The sequence below is a fragment of the Cydia amplana genome, chromosome 9, assembly GCF_948474715.1.
Source record: "Cydia amplana chromosome 9, ilCydAmpl1.1, whole genome shotgun sequence".
NCBI classification, from domain to species: Eukaryota; Metazoa; Arthropoda; class Insecta; order Lepidoptera; family Tortricidae; genus Cydia; species Cydia amplana.
The window spans coordinates 16,184,558-16,205,212 of NC_086077.1; the positions used below are offsets into that span (position 1 = coordinate 16,184,558).

At 37.4% G+C, this 20,655-nt stretch overlaps 1 protein-coding gene across 1 annotated transcript in view; it reads left to right on the top strand.

The window, feature by feature from the left end:
• LOC134651240 (uncharacterized) overlaps positions 1-11,468 on the top strand; it is a 120,002-nt gene extending 108,534 nt beyond the window's left edge. The window contains exons 6-12 of the mRNA XM_063506304.1: positions 2,484-2,582; positions 4,807-4,925; positions 8,221-8,376; positions 8,815-9,049; positions 9,296-9,508; positions 9,660-9,912; positions 9,999-11,468. Of these exons, the coding sequence (XP_063362374.1) occupies positions 2,484-2,582; positions 4,807-4,925; positions 8,221-8,376; positions 8,815-9,049; positions 9,296-9,508; positions 9,660-9,912; positions 9,999-11,222 (2,299 nt within the window). The 3' untranslated portion in view covers positions 11,223-11,468. The remainder of the gene's footprint in view (positions 1-2,483; positions 2,583-4,806; positions 4,926-8,220; positions 8,377-8,814; positions 9,050-9,295; positions 9,509-9,659; positions 9,913-9,998) is intronic.
• Positions 11,469-20,655: the final 9,187 nt, after the last annotated feature.

The following is a 20,655-nucleotide window of genomic DNA, read 5'->3' on the forward strand; positions in this document are numbered from 1 at the left end:
AAATCTTAATGCGGTTCACAGAATACATCTACTTACCAAGTTTCAACAGTATAGTTCTTATAGTTTCGGAGAAAAGTGGCTGTGACATACGGACGGACAGACAGATGGACAGACGGACAGACAGACAGACATGACGAATCTATAAGGGTTCCGTTTTTTGCCATTTGGCTACGGAACCCTAAAAATCGGTAGCAACCCCTAACGTAATTGAAAATTCGGAAAAAAATACACATTTGTTTTTTAGTCAAATAGAATAAACGAAGCGGATGAGACATAGAAAATTTTAACTTCGACGAAATAAGCAACACCCTAGTGATATTCTTATTCTAAAAGTTGAAAAATAGGATAACTACGAACATGCAGTGATCTACAAATTCCTAAAATTGTTTCCATACAAAATTGTTGATAACTTCTGGATAAAGGAAAGTAGACAATTTCAACTTCCAATGTCAGCCTAATTCGGAACCCGAAGGCGCCCAAAATTATACATTATTCGCCAATAAACGAAAAGTTTCCATCATTTTCATACCCGACAATTGGAAAAAGCATTCGGCTTGTTTCAAAATGTCCATCACGTAGCTTCAAGTTTCCTTTGAGCCTTGACAATGTTTGCATAAGGACGTAAGTAACTTGAAAACTTAATGGAGATAAGCCCTTTTATCTAAATTGCAGATTATTTGAATACGGTCGATGAATGGACAATTGTACTGTTTTGTTACGTTAATGTTTTCGAAATGAATTTCTGAAATCATTATAAAGTTAGGTAATAATGGTTTTTATTTTACCTTACTGGCGCAGTCGAGTAGGATAGGTCTCGTAGTTTAATGTATAATGCCTAGTATTAATATGTTAATATTTAAATTCTATACATTTTCCAAGTCGAAAAATAAAAACACTGAAAAACAATACGTTATAAGCTCAATGAAACGTTTGTTCTTTTTAGTCATAGGTAAATATATGTAATTCCAATGTAACAAAGACACGATAAAATTTTAGATTAGATAAATTATTCGATAACATCCGGATTCCTTGAACTCCAACAATATACTTATTTTTAACAAGCAACATTCGTATACCTACATATTTACATCCTATTTACCGCAGCATCCTTAAATCTTAATATCTTCCCCATTCCAAATAGCATTTTCGCGAAAGCTGCACACGAAGTATGATTTGCATCGTTCGTGGAAAATTGCAAGTTTCCTTTGTAAACCTCGCCGGGAAGACGACAATACCTGGCCCCATAACAAGGAGCCTATAGAAATCCACAGTTTGTTCCGACTTGAAGTTTCCTTCAGCGTTTTATTTTGAATAAGAGTTATGTCTTTGTTAAACATTTTTAGTAGCTTTTTGTTGGTTATTTTAGGATTGTTATTTTAAAGACGAAGGGTCTTATAATGTTTCACAAAATGGCGGATGTACAATCAACGTAATAGGTTTGTACAAGCAATGTGTCAAATTATTGCAAGTTTGGAATTATTGTGCTGTAATTTCAAAAGCGGAGTAGTTGAGAAAGATATAGACGCAATTTTATGTGTAAATATATTGTCTTTTATTTTATATTTAGTTTTTAATAATTACGATATCGAATCAAGAATGTTGTCAGTTGCAATGAAAAAAGCATTTCTATCAAATTAAAATATAGACTGAGGGGACCTAGCCAAGTTGACAATCGTAGATCAACGAATGCCAAAAGAAAATAAAAATTGTTTCCGGATGACAGACGCTACTTACGAAAAGTAACGACTATTTCCATACATTACTAAAGTTTTGATTGGCCTTTTCTATCAACCATTGTCATGTTGCCTAGGCCTCCTGTAGCTTCAAGGTCATTAATGTACCAACATTCTTCTTACTCTGCATCTCCGCTCGTCCTAGTGGATTATTAATGAATGCCCTTAGGAACAACATTATTTCTACCATCTGCCGAGGCGGCATAATCCAATTTACGTGGCAGACCGTGACATAGAAATTAGACACGAGAATGATGGGAACACGGAGTAATTTTGCATATTTTATCGTAATATTTCTGTTACCTACAAAGTATCTTTTATATATTTAAGTACCTATCAGGTTGGATATAATCATAAATCAGTTTCATCTATACTTTTATCCAAAAGATATTTACAGTACCTAACTGTAAAATTTTACACCGGCTATAAACTAAAACAGATAAAATTGTTTTTAAAAACCTTTTAAAGTTTGTTCAAAGGAAACATAATACCAAAACATAAATCTGAAGTTTTATAAAAATATTTTTAGATGATGTGATAGCGTAATACAATTCCAAGTACACCAAAGAGACATAAAAACATTTAAAAAAATTAAATTATTTTATAAAAACATTTTTAAGCGAAGTGTCGCAAATCCCATTCCCGCCCATTAATCGCCATTCTATAGTATTTTCTCGGCTACTATTTTTGATCTCCTGATCCCGTTGTTGAGGAGTACAGAAATTAAATATTATATTTTTATTGTACCAGGTCATATTGCGAGCGAGTATTCCGAGACTGCCGACTGCAGACGTGCTACGTGCAGTCTGCAGCGTATCCAGGCGTGTACCCCAGAAACTTACATTGCAGGTAAGAATTAGGTATCATTGAGTACACAGTGAGTGCGCGCGTGTTACTTCAAATTGAAAGAAGAAAGGAAAAAAAAAGAAAAAAAATACATTTAAGTATAGTACATGGTGCTACTTTCCCGAACTAGTGCAGGAAATGGCACTTTCCGTGCGTATGTCGAAAGTTTGAAGTGCCATATGTCCTGTAAAACGTTGTACGATACACGTGCAAATTGCCTTTTCGCACGTGTATCGTACGAATTTTCTCTTTTCCGCACTTGTATCGTAAATAACTATTATTTAACGCCACAACATAGTACATAAAAAAAGGCATGAAGACATAAAAACATTTGGACGCTAAAATAGGATTCCCACTCAGTATAGTGTGGGCAAACCGTGGCGTTAGTTTTTTGTGGGCAGCTGACTTAATCTTATTGGAGACACGTGCGCCAACGACACACAAATAAATTAACATTGATATAAAAAAAATTGACGCCTAATAGTCTAGATGAGAAATATATTTAATGAAATTCAATGGTATCAGTCGAATCGGTTTGGTGTTAGGATCTTATGTATGTCGGCGGCCGATCGTAAGATCAGGCATATCGTAATGTTCCTGTGTAATGTTTTGACGATAGTGACATTAAACCAATATATAGGTAGGATAGGTTCGTTAGGTTGCTTTAGATGCCCGAAGGGCAAACTGCCCAGAAATAGAAGCCCCGCGTAGCGGGGCTCCGTCGACTCAGGGAACGGGTCAAAGATTTAGAAGAAGAAGATTTTCACGTATCACGATATGCCTAGGAATTTCACGATTGCCGACATGTATATACCTATGTATAGGACCTATTGCAAACCTTTTTGTTACTATCCTCGTCCGATAAGAAATGTGATGTAACAAAACAGTTACTTAATCATAATGTTGGCCATTATTTACGGATTTTGAAGGCATCACAGAGGGTTTATGATGATATGTGTGTAGATAAATATGTTTTTGACGGTGAAATATTGCGTTTAATTATAATATATACAATTTCCTTTTAACAAAATGTAAGAAATCGCATTGTACCATTATTTTCAATATTCCTATAAGTATATTCGTATTTTTTTATAATTATTTTTTTAGTATCCATGGTAAATTGCTCATTTTCTATCTATTTTAATTGATTATGTTTTGAATATTTGGCTTGAATACTATTTTTTTATAAATAGCTATTTACCTATCCCTGTATTACATTCCGTAGATGTTATGGACGAGAAAGTACCAAAGCAGAACAATAGATCCGACAAGCTTCAACGATCCTGTAAAGATACTCAAACAATAGCGAATCCTGTTTCCAATAAACAACTTTATTAAACATTCTATTAGTTTCTTCTTTAATAACTTATTATTAAAGTAAGATACTTACATTGTAATTAAGAATACAATTTGTCTTTTGTTTTCGGCACTAACTTTGTTTCGGTAATGTTTTAATACTTATCTTACTTACACACATACAGTTGGTCAAACCAATTTGTCAGTAAATAAGAACAAAGATAACTATAATCATTCTTTTCTTGTAGGTGCTAGTACTAGTGTAAGACAAAGATAGTATGATTTTCTCTATGTTTGAAATGAGACAGTCGTTTGACAAACTATAGTATCGTATCTCTAGGTGCGTTCAAAAACTGCAAATTACGGCCAGCATAAAGATAAACTATTTTGTTAGAAAAAAATCTACTATGTGAAAATTTTATTATTGCGTAACAATAATGTAGATATACTTGGTCAAGCAAATCTTGTCAGTAAAAAAAGGCGCGAAATTCAAATTTTCTATGGGACGATATCCCTTCGCGCCTACATTTTTCAAATTTGCCGCCTTTTTCTACTGACGAGATCTGCTTGACCAAGTATAGGTATCGATTTAATAATGACATTCAAATTTCGAACACCTCTGTAAAACAAAAGAATTTGATTGGTCCTGAGTAGTATCAGTCGAGATAACTTTTTATTTGAATAAAATCTCGATTGCTAACAGTGTGATCCTTATCAAATGCCGCAATAGTGGTCGTAACACGTGACTCCTGATTACATCATACTTATAGAGCAATATACTGTAGATGTAGCAGTGTATGGAAACTATACATAATTAGGCATTAAAACACTAGTATTTTAATATCTTTCATTATGTATCAGTCTCATAAACTTCTATTATGTTTCAAGATTATTATTACTGTGAGTTTCATAACAATGTGTTTTTTTCTAGATACCACCTGAATACTCGGCTGCCATACATAAAGCTGTACATCGAGAATGAGGAGTTTAACATCGACGGGCAGCGATGTGAGAACATCATGACTTGTCCAATGAGGCCTATTACTTCGGGTAAGTAAATGTAAGGACGATTATCATCATCATCATCATCATCATCATAACTTAAGGGTTTTGCTCTTGTCGGTGGAGTAATTGCCAATCATTTCTTGTGCCAGTTTTCAATTTCCTCATACGACGCATTATTTTTTATTTGGCTGAGATAAGTAATTCTAGGTTTCCCTTCTTCTCTTGTCTTTTCAATCCTGCCTTCCAAGATGTTTAGGAAGAAGTTGTCATGTATCAGGTGTTTTACCATCATGCCCCTCCTATTTCTTATTGTATTTAATAAGCATAGCTTTTCTCCTATCATACTCAGGACTTCATCAATCGTATTTCGTAAGGACGATAAACAGGAAGAATTACGTACATTGACACGCTAATACCTATCTATTGCACGTGCATGTATATATCGCTGTGCGCTCGCTGTGGCATTGACAGCTGGCATCGTCGGCGGGACAGGAAATATGCGCGTGCGGTAGAGATAGGAAATGCGGTGTCAATGTACGGAATTATTCGTACTTAATAGAGTCCTTACTTTAGTAGTACAAGATATGTTATTGAAAAGGTTCATGCTCAGTGTTGACGTTTAAAGATCCAATTTGTGGAAATATGTTTACCTTAGCTACTCAAATAAGCGTAGGTAGATTTGCTACTAAAAATAGTGAGAAAAATTCTATTTGTAGCGAGCTTAAGAGAAAATGACCTTAAAATTAAAATGTTACGATTTATTTCTCATTTTAACTTCCGAAATCTAATATTAATTAGACGTGTTGATTTTGAGCTCTTCTTCGCTATTTTTTTTTGCTAGCCTATAATGGTGTCCTACTGCTGGGCAAAGGCCTCTCCCCTTATCTTCCACGACTCCCGACATAGCGCCTGCTCTGGCCAGTTACTGAGGAAGGTGTCTAGGTCGTCCCGCTATCTCCGTCATGTGTAACTTGGCGTTATTTTATTAATAAATTATTTGTATTTGTATTTATTAAAAAATAGTATGTTAACTTGTAATAGCCCTAATTATTTCATAGTAGTCCTCCAAATCAGAGCCTTCGTCTTTCCTTTTTTTTTCCGAAAAATACGCAACACAAATGAAACTCTGATTCTCTTAAATATGATTCGACATTTCATTGAAGTTTACGAGACTTTCAAATTAAACTTTGGGCGGCACAAGGGGCCTTATTTTATCAAGGGGCCTTATTTTATTAAACCTCAAACCACTTCAGCAATATATTTTCAAGGTCATAAACCTCTCACCGTTACTATACCCAATTACTGCAATCTAATAACCGGCCATCTTTCATTTTTTACCTGTGGCTAGATTTATGAAGCACATAAATAACAAGCACCCAATAATGGCGTAAATCTGGAAGAAACTTCTACATGGAGGCCGATTCGGTTTTGATATTTTGACACGACCTTGAGCAGGCGTGGCTCACTCCGCGATTTCGTCGCGTCGCTACAAGTACATGCGGCTCACACCAATTTTGGTGTCCAGCCATAGTAGTTGCCGCGCACCGCTACGGAACGAAGGCCTGCTCGCGCTTGCGCCTCCTAGCGGTCATATCTGTCGTAACAGACGCGTGGTTTGTTAGGATATGGATCATCTGTACCTAGTGCTATTATTTATTCTGTTTTGCCTTGAGTCATATTATCTGGATTTTATCGCACACCTATTAAGTGTAAGCGAAATTTTTATGAGACGACTGCTTATTACATTTCACAAGGACCAATCATTTACGCTGATTGGCGACGTTCGGTCAACTACACCTGCACTACTGCGCCGAAGTTGTTGCCGCCGCTATAGGTATCTGTCAATTTCCTTGATAAAACGAGTGACTTTAGCTGCCGCATTCTGCCGCAATTACGTTGATTCTGTCATACATTTTATGAAGCAAGTTAAGCAGCTCACGCTGATTGATGCAGCGGCACATGCTGACTTAAGGATGACTCACGTTAAACCGGGCCGTGTCCGGGCCGGAGCTTCCGGAGCTTACTATGACAGATGACAGGTGATCACGTGATGCTTTCCATAGAAAAAGAAGCTCCGGAAGCTCCGGCCCGGACACGGCCCGGTCTAACGCGAGTCATTCTTTTAAGGTAGTATAAGAATAAGATGTAAACCATAACATATGAAATGCGAAATCAGAATGGGCCTCCTGAAAGGAACTTCTACCTGATATTAAATTCTTAGGAACTGTCAAAACTCGGGAACCCTCGTCTGCCTGACGGTTGGCAACATTTTTATCAGAATAATCTGTGGAATTTACCTTTTGTGCTAAAAATACATTCTGGTAATTGCGTAGGTAAAATTAATGGAAATTATATTCTACAAAAAAAAAGAAAACAGAAATCTAATTTAACTTTTGTTGTCAGAATTAAAAATGTTTGTTCTTTGACAGCCAAATTGTACTACCTACCTGACTAAATATGTAATTAATTAGATTAATGGGGTAATATCGAGATCGAGGAAATTTAGAAAATCGCAAAATGATTTATTTATTTAAACTTTATTGCACAAATTTACACAAAAAGAGTACAAATGGCGGACTTAACGCCTTGAGGCATTCTCTACCAGTCAACCATTGTGCTAAACAGAGACAGGATAGAAATAATAGAGAGAGAGAATTATCTTATCAAATTAAAAAAAGAAACTAACTCTAGCAAGTTTGAGACAGTCTTTTGTTTTGCCGCGAGAATCCGAGCTCTGGTGATTACCTTTTGTATGGTTTTCGAGCTCCCGATATTTCGACGCAGTTACATGCATCTTGTTCACGGGTAACTGAAGATAGCGGGCGGATGTCAAAGTTGTGTAGACCGCGCTCGCATTAAACAAACTAGAAGCATTTCATACCTTGAAACTTAGTGTAAGTTTAAACTGCTACGCTTACCAAGTCATCTTGCCCACTGTTGCTACCATAGAAACTGATTGTAACTAATATAAAAAAATCAAAATTATCCCGCTTTCGAAGTTACCCCAATATGCCTTTCTCTTAGAATCCTCGATTCTCTTTAGGTACGAGTTTTTGAAGTAGTACGAAAGTGAGTTCTGGCTATCGATCCAACCAAATACATGCCAATCTTTTGTATCTACGTCCAAAAAGAAAACATAAAAAATTTGGTTTTGGTGTTTTGTTACTTAAAAAATAAACTTATGTCGTGAAATAACTAATTGACAGAAACTTTTTTGATAATCATTTTGAAAACAGATAATTGGTATGTTCTGTGACAGTAAAATATTAAATAAATGATATTTGATATTTTGTGGTAAATAAATTGCCATTGAATGTTACATTATTTTACTTTTTCACAGGATCAGAAAACTGTCCGTACGACTACATAAAGATATACGACGGCAAAGACGAGTCCGCCTTCGTAATCGGGACGTTCTGCGGAATGGGGAAATTCCCCTACTCCATCATCGGGACTTCGCAGGATCTGTTCGTGGAGTTCGTCAGTTCACCTGCAGGTAAAAAAAACTGTAAAGATAATAAATTATCAAAAATGTACAATAATTAAAAAAAAAAACAGAAAAGCAACAATAAGAATATGGCGCTAGTGCTGGGTAGAGGTAGACGGGTTGGGTAGGGGCTGCATCATCGTTGAAACCGAATAAATGTTGGATGGATTTGAATCTGTGCCTGCCGTGTCCCACGGATGCAGAAATATAGTCATTATTTAAGAGTAAGGTTCGTAAATTTTTGTGAAAAAATATTAATATAGGTAGTACGTAGGAATAAGTATACTGGTGTAAATTTGGTCAAATGAAATAGTTATGACTAGTTTTTCGAAACAGAGTGGCACGGTCGGTAGGATCACTGCAGAAATCTGATATTCATAACCATCGTACTGCATGTCTGGTTTTTTCTTACTCAGAACAAAGTGTAACTCCAAACTCAATCCTCAGGTCCTCTTCTCAACACCGGCTTCCACTTCAACGTCGGTAACTGGCCAGGACACGTCGAAGCCCCAGGGTCCAAGGTCGGCAAGTGCGATTGGCTCCTAACAGCCGAATCCCTGAAGAAGTCAGGGGATACGGAGGGCATCTTCCTCTCTGTGGCCCATTGGTATCCTCCACACACGTCGTGCACTTATCTGATGCAGGGGTTGCCTGGACAAGTTGTGAGGCTGTATTTTCCAAGGTAATTATTCAATACCACTTCAGTACCACATAAAATTTGCTTAGCTAAATAAATACTTGATACAAGTTCAGATGATCAGCATCAAAGATCAAAGGGTATCAAAGCTAATGAAGGTATTAATTCTATGAATTCTATTGTCCTCTGGAATATAGATTGTGATTAATTATAGACTTAGTGCCCAACTAAGAAACAATTACAGGTTGTTGGTGGCAATGGTGGTTAATGATTATCTTCTTTTGTCACCAGCTTCCGGATTAACAGGATAGAGTCCCCAATAGTGCCATGGACTGGTGACTGCGGAGAATCCCTTACGCTATACGACGCCCCTAGACCTGACGATGCCAGAATCATCAAGACGTTCTGCGACACCTTCAGTAGACCGATGGAAAAACATGACTTTGTGTCCACCGGGAATGCCATGTTCGTCAGATTTGAGAGCAAGACTGGAAGCTACAGCGGGTAAGTAAAAAAATAGATCTGGTCATGTTTAGAAGTATAATGAGTGGAAACAGTCCTTTGCATAAACATATGATTTCTACGGACTTTATATTTACTCAATGATTTACTTCATGATTCAAACAAATAGGTAAGATTACTTATCTTGTTCCAGATCTTCGCTATATTACTGGGCTCATTACGACTTCTTCAACAACACTCGCTTCGGTGAGCCCGTACAAGGAACCGCATGCGATGAGGTCATAGCATCGTGGAAGCAAAGAGCTGGTCGACTCCGGTCGCCTCTTAACACGCTGGTGTACAAGCAAGCACCGCCGGGCGAGGACGTCCATTGCTTGTACAGATTCGTCACTGACAAGAGAATCTACGCAAGGGTCATATTGACGATCCTGAGCATCAATTTCAAAGTGAGTATATACTAACAGAACATTACAGAAAAAAAATCTTAGAGTTTAGATTTCTTGCGGATACTAAGCATGGTTTTTGTCTACAGGAACATCCATACACTCCAGTATCCTGTCAAAACTGCTACGAAGACCGCGCGGATAAATTAATAGTCTGGGAGCCTACTGCCGGAGGAAGAAGCTTCAATGCTTCCTTGGGAGTTAGCACGACGCCTTTACCTCTACATCTTGCAGTTCAAAGATCACTCGGATCATGTCTTTGCGCCAAGCATTCCAATACAGTATCACGCGCCAGACCTTATAGAGTGGTTTCGTCAGGAGAGTCATTAAATCTGCAACTAATTGTAGATAACGCTCATGCGGCTGCGTCTTACTTCAAAAATCCATCTCCACTCTTTGAAGCACGATATGAATTCGTTCACGGACCCCTTTGCGGACCAGCAGTCCTCGCAGCTGCTTCTGACGGAGAAATTGTCTATCCCCATTTAGAAGCTTTAGGGTACACAGAGCCACCGAAACGAATTCAATGTATTTGGGATTTAGAAATTGAAGAGAAACGAGATATTTGGCTTCATTTTGATAGCATCAAGTTTGCGTCACGCCACTGTGATGAAGGGAATATTCAGATCTACCTCCCTGGCAGAGTGGAGCCTTATTTGTCAGTTTGTGGTGAAAATGTATCGTTGGCTCGAGAACTGCCCATATTGTCAGCGGGTGAGCTTGGATTTGAGTCCTTAGATGACCCTCTAGTTATAGAAAAGGAAAAGACGAGATCTATCAGAATAGTTTTCATCGGTAGTGCGTCTCCAGCCCGAGCTAACTTCAAAATCGCATGGACTGGCCTATACCACTTGCCGAAAAACTCTGACGGCACTCTAATGACATCTCGTTTGACCGACGGCTCTGCTATGAAAACATCAGATTCAATGCACGGCTGCGATTTTATATGTCCTGGCGAAGCTTTGTGTATTCCAGCCAGACTTATTTGCAATGGCGTCGTCAATTGCCCTAACGTGACAAGTACAGAAAGAAAGTTCTGGACGGCAGAGGAAAAGGCAGCTAGAGAGGCGTATTCGGAAGACAGTTTGCGCCGTTTAGGTTACTTAGATTTGTTGAATGGGATACCTTTAGGGCAGTTGCATGATGAGGCGCCTGAGTTGTGTGCAGGGGCGAGGAGTGCTGGTGGAGGGGATTGGATGGCGCCAGCTTTAGGAGCGGGGCTGGCGATTGCTTTAGGTGTGTTGGCGTTAGGTGCTGCTTGGCGTCTTTGCTGCCGCAAGCGCTCGCCTGACGAAGAATCCCTGGATTACTGACATGGGGCCCGCGGCGCGCCGCACGCGCCGCGCGCCTTGCACTCCCGCTCCACCTCCCGAGACTTCCCTCAGGACTGGAGCCTACATTGACAGACGCTGTACTGAGCCCCGGAGCCCTCCTTTGTTGATTATTGAACAATCGCGAGTAACGATCGCGCGGCATCGCGTGACTGCCGCGTGAGGTTGAAGTGTATAATGTGCTGTAAATCAGTGGGGTTTGCTGCAGTGTATTTTCAATTTAATATTATCTACTATACAGCTAGTGAAGTCAAAAAGTCACAATTACAATATAGGTTCTTATACTTGTGACTTTTTAATTTAGCTCATCGAGGTTGGTCATTTAAGCCCGTTCTTTGTTGACTTTTAAGGAGGGTCTGTTATTAGGAGCTCAAAGTTTTGTAATTATTGTATATAACCCATTATTAATCGTAAAATGCTTGACAAATCATAGGTTAGGACCGTGATAGTAGCCAAGCAGTTAAAATAATTAGATAAGCAAGCTGTCTCACTTTTTCATTGTATTCGATATCATCAAGAGTTCATTGACATTAGGGTAAATTAAAGAGTAATGGAATTATGAAGCTTATTTCTGCATGTAAATGAGTTTAAGTTTTATGGCTAGGTTCCCGGTTGTGCCGTGTTTACCCATAATTATAGGGTTTACCTTACCGTAATGATATTTATTTTCCTAAACTGTGTAGACGACAACGGTTTCACTCGATTTCTTTAGTCGCTATTGGCGTCATGTTTCGGGCCCGTCGGGGGTCCTTCTTCAGGCTCGGGCGCGGGCGACTGCACTTCGTTGTCGTCTAAACACTTTAAAATTGTCTCACGAAAGTTTAATTTCGATTTATTGTCTTCTTCGTGGTATTATTTGATAAGAAATGAATAATTCTGATTTAGTTGTTATTTTAAACGTTCAAAGTAAGAGTTTTCTGTTTTCTTCTTCCCCTAACATTTGGTTAATCGTTATTGTAAATAAACTTAGGTAAGATCGTTACTAGATTTTAGAATATTTTTAAAACTTTAGCAATTCCTTTAAACTCCATTTTCAAAGGAATTACTAAAATGCTAAGTAAGCTCAATAACGAATAATATTCAAAATAATTTATTTATTAGTTATGTTATTGCACTTAGACTTATTTAAACTATCATTAAACTATCACTGCCTTTAAAATAGTCTTGGAATAAATAAGAACTTTGTAAAATTTTAATATTAATTATATTCCGATTTTATTTTATATTGTTATGTATAGTATAGGTATCCCCTCTTTAAATAATATTTATTCCATAGTATCCGATTTTTAATTAAACTTAAAGCCATTTAAGAGAGTTTGGATAAGATAATTTATTTTCGAATTCGGATGGATGAAAATCAAAATCTTTCGATCTATTCGACAATTTTATTTGACACTTTAAACCCTCGCGTTTTGTACACATATTTAATTACATAAACGGGTCTACCGCGGACCAGGTACGGTTCTGCGGTACGGGTCTTCGGACCAGTGTACGGATACTGTGAGTGTTGCGCAAAGAGTAAACTAAGTATATAGATAAAGAGAGCCCTCTTGAAGCATTTTATGGAAACTCATTTGAAAGCGCCATCTCTGATTCTCCGCCGAAACTAAGTATGTTTGTGTGCGTGCACAACTACATATGCATCCATACGTGTACTTTCGTTCCACATAATATTAGGTTCCACATAAAAATGCAAATTCACCGCTAAACACAGTAAAAAATCTTTGTAAACTTATTTTTGGCAATAACATAATATTATTTGTTATTCAATCTCATTTCACAATATCGTTGGAAAGCGCGATCAATTTGAAAGTTCATAATTCGAACATCACGACATTGCTCCCTGCGGGCAACGTTCGTTGCATTACAAATAGGGTTGACAATAATTGCAAGTCATCATCATCTTCCTCGCGTTGTCCCGGCATTTTGCCACGGCTCATGGGAGCCTGGGGTTCGCTTGGCAACTAATCCCAGTAAGTGGCGTGGGCACTAGTTTTACGAAAGCGACTGCCATCTGACCTTCCAACCCAGAGGGTAAACTAGGCCCGTATTGGGATTAGTCCGGTTTCCTCACGATGTTTTCCTTCACCGAAAAGCGACTGGTAAATATCAAATGATATTTCGTACATAAGTTCCGAAAAACTCATTGGTACGAGCCGGGGTTCGAACCCGCGACTTCCGGATTGCAAGTCGCACGCTCTTACCGCTAGGCCACCAGCGCTTGCTAGGCCACCAGCGCTTCAAAATATCATAACATTACGCCTAAAGTTGTGGTTCAATCTCACATCACTTCTGTGGACAATAGTTAATGTTAACATATTATATTGATATATATCAGATTTTTATATTTAAGCGATGTCATGTCTAGGCACAGGAAACACGGTTCAATCTGACACTCATTTTATCAAGGAAATTGACAATTAATATAGTGGCGACATCAACGTCACAACAATAATCGAGGTTTTGTCATATCACTTGCAGCAAGCACGTTTGTGTCATATTAACACACCTTTTTACGACGTAAATATTAAAATTTAGAATCCCATTCCAACGGCACCGAGGCGAATAGGGTCTGCAAAAACGACTTTATCGCCCGAAGCGGAGTTCGCTTGCTTTGTTGTTCAATGCATTCTCAATTAAATCACATTGTCTATTGCGCGGCAAACAATGTATTCAAGTTTTTCAAAGATTATGTCATAGTTGCAAAGTGAAACGTGGTACATTGAGTTAAAATTCAAATTTGGATGTAATAATTACAAGATAATTTGGTTGTGAGGTTTGAGATCGAATGCATCAAATAAAGCATTCAGAATTAATAATAAGTTTTTTTATGAAGGTTAGATTGGGTAAGATAAACATGATAAACACCTCATGCTGTTTCTCTTGCGCCGAGAAAAATAAACTATGTTTCTCTTATACCTTACGCGAAACCGTGTATATAACCTCTGACATTGTTGTGATATTAACCATGAATTTAATTGGTAAAGAATAACAATTTTTCCAAGTATTTAATTTTTAATATCACTATTTCGAGTTTGCGTAATAAAATTACAAAAATTGTTCAGCCCTATTTAAATATCATGACTGGCGCTAGTAAATAAGAATTAACTCATAAACGTAAACGACTTGCCGCATTTGCAATTTGAATTTTTAAATTGCTCTTTATTGTTTAACATCATTTAAAAACGCTTCGTTTAATGGGAATGGCTTTATGCAACATGCAGTCACGCCAAGCGTCGCATTTCTTTGCTTTCTTAAGTTCCTGTTCCCATTTTGCATTGCATTGTAATTGAGACTTTATCTCAATGCAATTAAGGTTGCTTATGCGCAGCCCTGTTCGGTAGAAAATGTCTAAAGATTAAGCTGAAATGTGTAAGACATACGTAATCCGTAAAGTCGTATATTTTTTGTAATTTTTGAATTAAACTGCGGAATAATGGGGTTGATTTATGTGTTTTGCGATTTTTAGGGTTCCGTAGCCAAATGGCAAAAAACGGAACCCTTATAGATTCGTCATGTCTGTCTGTCTGTCTGTTCGTCTGTCCGTCTGTCTGTCCGTCCGTATGTCACAGCCACTTTTCTCCGAAGCTATAAGAACTATACTGTTGAAACTTGGTAAGTAGATGTATTCTGTGAACCGCAAATAAATTTTTGGGGTTCCCCATACTTCGAACTGAAACTCAAAATTTTTTTTTTCATCAAACCCATACGTGTGGGGTATCTATGGATAGGTCTTCAAAAATGATATTGAGGTTTCTAATATCATTTTTTTCTAAACTGAATAGTTTGCGACTTGCGACACTTCCAAAGTCGTAAAATGTGTGTCCCCCCCCCCCATGTAACTTCTAAAATAAGAGAATGATAAAACTAACAAAAATATATGATGTACATTACCATGTAAACTTCCACCGAAAATTGGTTTGAACGAGATCTAGTAAGTAGTTTTTTTTTATACGTCATAAATCGCCTAAATACGGAACCCTTCATGGGCGAGTCCGACTCGCACTTGGCCGCTTTTTAAGAATAAAATAACACAGATTTATTAAAACGAGCTACTAACGTATATTAAGTCAAATATCGTGCTCCCGTTGAAACTTCTTTCTATATAAGGAGCAAAACATGAAGATCAATATTCGATCTACAATACATTAGTGACCCATTTTAGTATAAATATTTAATAATAATAAAAATGAATTCGGATACTATGGCATATTTACTTTATAACTCTATTTTCACCGACTAGAAATTTTTATGAAAGGCACTCTTCATATGTGTTGTGTTTTCCTTTAAAGACAAAAATTAAGCAAAATGAGTTTTGGTTCACTATGGATTTTTTTGTCTCTGATCCGATAAAGGTTGCGACACACCGGTATCAATGTGATATTTTAACGCTCAATGTGCGTATTCCAAACGTAGAAAACGATACCGATTTGATATTATAAGTAATTCCTATAGTATTATATTGATTTAAACCAATGATTTATAACTCAAGATAGGTTATTATAGGCGTTCCAAAATTGAAGCGCTTACCTTGTGACAAATTGGACAAGTTGCATTTAGTTAGTCGCAACTGGGCAAGCGAGAAATGTGCACGTGCTAACGAGTGTGACAAAGATGGATGGAATAAAAAAAATAGTAAAATTATCTAAAATAACAGATTTTTCGTAGGCACAGAAATAAATATGGAAGTATTTTTTGTGCTCCTCAAGTATGAGTATAACCTATCTATTGTTATATAATATCATTGATTTAAACTAACACGATTCTCACTCATACTAACACGGGACATAATCGGGAGAAGATGTTGATACAATTCCTCGCCAGTCTGTCTGTGACCACGTACGTAACGTCACGTTCGAAACGTCAGGCCATAAATAAATGTAAGTCTTATGCGATTAAGTCCCGTGTTAGTTATAAAAGTATCCCATAGTATTGTTCAGTCACCTATAATTTATTTGCTTGAGTTTGAACCGCAATTTAATTATTTAACTTTGAAAAGGCACAATATAGTTAATTAATTTAGTCTTCGAGTATGTTTCATAATGGTAGAACAGTTTTGATTATTCTTACTTTTTGCAAGGAAATTGTAATTTAGTAGCCCTTAAGTCAACTATTGGAATGTTACAAATAAATATATTTTCTACAAAACTGTGTTTTTTCTTAGTTACTAAGAAACATACAGTCAGCAGCAGAAGTTGCTAAGCGGGCGAGGCGTTCATAATTACCTTGACGCGATCTTATTCTCTTAACAATAAAGTCGCGTCAAGATTATTTTGAACATCTCGCCCGCTTAGGAACTATTGCTGCTGACTGTACCGTACCTAAACAACTTTTTGAGGTCATAAACTGAAATAGATATCATACACTAAAGAAGAAGTGACCAAGTCCACCGAAGTTAGGTAAGTTTTTGAGGTCATTACGGGTAAATGTCTATTTACACTGTTTAATAGGCCTCAATACGAAACACTTACCCGTATGACACACTTACCAGAGACTTAACTCTATTTTGGTACCAGTGAAGAATAAAAGGTACCTATAGTTTATGTTAAGTAGCCATGCCGGCCTAGCCAAGGTGACAATTGCCATCGCTTCGACAACGAAACGCTTTGTGTCTCTCTATCACTCTTCCATATTAGTCCGACAGTGAAAGCTACGTTTCGCATGGCATGTTGGCTATTGCTTGGCAACGATTGGCATGTTGGCTACGCGGCCTGCATTTCTTAAGGCAAAATTAATAAGATATCTACTTATGCTTTCATATTACTAAAATAAAAGGTAAAAGTTGACGCATTCAATACAGACCGATATTTACCGACGGAAGGTATTTTGAATCGGTCGAATCGCGTAAAAGAGGGGGAACGTGTTTGATGTATGACATGATGTATAGAATACAAGCTTTTCCATAAATCCATCATTTTGGCAAAGCTCGATGAAAAAGTTACCACTGCTCTGAATATTAAGATTTTTCCTGACGTGTCAGGAATTTTTATCGCCTGCCACCATGCCTGTCACGTTCTAACAAGTATGTAAGTGCGAAAGTGACGGGCATATGACAGACGATAAAAATGGAACCATGCTGCCACCGCTGCTTGAAGCATGCTTTTGGCGTAGAACCTTTTAAAAATTTCTTAAGCACTAGGCATATTAGAACTTACATCTTGATGTCAACAATGATATTTTTTATTGATGTAACAAATCGATTAGTCATACTCGTATCTTGTCCAATCATATAATAATTATAACCAATATAACTTGTCACCTTGTCATCTTATCTCGTTATCACGCTATTTTATTACGACATTGGTTAAGTAAAGTAAAGTAAAGTAAAGTAAAGTATGATGATATAACCATTATAAGTAAGCTGTAAGTATTAAATATGTTATTGTTACGAGTAGAATGAATAATTTTTCCAAGGCTTTTCAAACTCACACATATTTATCATATTTACCAACCCGGTGAAAGGTAGCTTGGTTAACAATACGCTCGCAATAAATCGACTTGACAAAGCACATTTAAAATCGATGATTCCATCCCATTTTTCATAGAAAGGCCCGTGTATAACGTATTGTGTACGTAGTGTGTCTGTTGTCTATTTGATGTGGTTTGGATTTTATGTTGTGTACATTGCGGGGCCGGCTTTTACGAATACCGTGGACAGCAATGCGTACCAATTACTCCATACTGGAGGAACTACGCATAAAACGCCAGTTGTCAACGATATGCCAGGACCAAATGCTTGCATACTTCGGACACCTCTCACGTCGCTCTCCTGATAGCCTGGAAAGAGTAATAATGACGGGCAAAGTTGAAGGTTCGAGACCTCAGGCCCCTCCCCCTACTAGATGGTGTTCTCAAATTACGGCACCTATGCAATTAAAACTGCACGAGGCCGTGCGCTTGGCGGGGAACAGAACCCTATGGAGGAACCTGGTCTTCAACAGAAGGACATGATGTCACGCTCACGATCCTCAGTATTGAGGGACCGACTGAAGAAGAAGACATTGCGGGTTTTTTTTGAAAATGACATGAAAATGAAAAAGGTTTAATGAGGCAAAAAAACATTACATTAAAACAAATTGACAGTGGTCCCCAAACTAGGCTGAGCCTGTATCTTGGAAACCATAAATTTATATAATATAAATTAAAGCCAGTCAGCCACTTGAAAGCGTCGTCGCTGAGGGTGATCAGGTTTTCAAGAGGTCCATTGGCATAGCGCGTTATGGGGCAATCCTCGATAATTAAATGCTGAATTGTTTGTTGCCAAGCGGACCCCAGGCTCCCATGAGCCGTGGCAAAATGCCAAGACAACGTGAGGAAGATGATGATGATATTATTCAAAATAGAATTAGATATATTAAAATGCATGTTAAAAATTATAGATCGACGTATTGAAATGACGAACGACCACATACCTATGTGATAATATAAAACGAAGCAGCAATGTACTCGTCCCACAGTTAGGAAAATAGCCCCCGGCGTTACCATCAGACGCGGTAAATATTGGCGCACCTGGCAGCTGACGGGAATTTATCTATGCTTTATTCACGGACAAAGGCATTTGAAAACTGTGCTTTTGGACGGTGTCGATTACCTCTAATGCTAATGTTGTCGATCAGCCTTATAATAGCATTATAGTACTGATTTCTGGACTTTACCTATCGGAAAAAGGTACCTTGATGAATTGTAAAAATTCTGAAACCTCTAATTTGTCTACTACAATTCCTTAGTAAACGTACTAGTGCTCGACATGCTTAATGCCCAATAGATAACACCCTGTTGTCAACTCTATTGCCAAGGACTTAAGTTTCAAGATGACATGTTCTGGGACCGCGTCGAGCACCAGTTACAGTACGTTTACCTTACTTTAGTATAAATCTAATTCTATTTTATCAAGTCAATATTGATTAATGTTTTTTTACGTGATAACGTCTTGTAAATCGATGAACACCGGCACGCACGAAAAAGTGTCACGTTGTGGTCGGATCTCCATGGTAACGTTGTGGACAAATCTCCATGATAGCGTCTAAAAGTATGCAATTTTTCATCAATGTTTTCATGACGTTATCACGCAAAATTATAGTCCGTAAATCGACTTTATCTACACACATGTCACTAGTGCTCTATAATGCGTTCAGAAACCGTAGGAAATGACAAGCTTTATTACAACCAATTTTACTATGAGAACATTTTTATCTGTGGTAGTAGGAAAATTTGTACTTTAATGTACATAACGTTATAGATTTTTGTAAGGTTATGAGTTTAAATTTGGAACAGCAGTCAAAACTCAAGTGGGTCTCTATTCTAGTATCCATAGATATTAAAACAGTTATCGATATGAAACGTCAATTTAGTATGTTTTGTTAATATAAACCGCACGATATTTGATCTCGAGTGACATGAGAATAGTGACTTCATTCTTTTGTCTAGGAAAATAATTAAAAAAAAACTACGGATGTGTGACATGCGTGAAAAAAGTTTTCATTCACCGCCATTTGACGTACAGTTTATCTTTTAGTTAGTTTTTAGTATGTGTTTAGATAAAGTAGTGTATGTAACTGTACATAATTAGGCATTAAAACACTCGTGTGATCCTTTTAAGAAACTCACTAACGTTCGTTTCTTAAACCCACACTCCTATTTTAATGCCTCTCATTATGTAGCAGTCACATAAACTACTTTTACAGACAACCATATTTTTTTTATTAAATAGTAGCCCTTAGAGCAGCGGTTCTCAATCTTTTTTTTGACGGAACCCTTTTGGAAAGCGAAATACTTGATGGAACCCTACAATAAAACAATAGTTTTTAGAAGTGATTTTTTTTTATTAAATAAGCTTAATTCTAAATTCTTGCGGAACCCCTGCAGGGGTGTCGTGGAACCCCAGGGTTCCGCGGAACACACTTTGAGAATGGCTGCCTTAGAGTGAGTAAAAGACGCCTAGTGTTTCTAGGATTAGGTACATACTCGTATACTCGAGACTGGGACGGGTACCGCCGTAGCTGGGTAGCCTAGAGGTCCAGAGCGTTAGTCACGTAAGACACGCAGGTTCGAATCCGGCCTCCGTCACTGGTACTTTTTCTTTAGTATATGACATATACTTCAGTTTATAAGTGAAATATTATCAGGATATTAAAAAAATACACTTATTTTAGCCTCTAATTAATAATATAATACAGGGTCGTTTCCGCATACCTCAAGGAATATAATAATACATATATGTTGTCTATTTTTATAGCAAACGAGAATAATGTCTTAAACCATAATGTGAATAAAATAAAACTTGTCTGACATGCAGGGAACTAAAAAATTGGATGAAAAATAACAACGAGCAATGCTGACTCAATTTATCCGGCTTCTATTTTTTATTGCTTTTCGCATGTCCATGTACTTTATATACCTACCTACAATGTAGAGG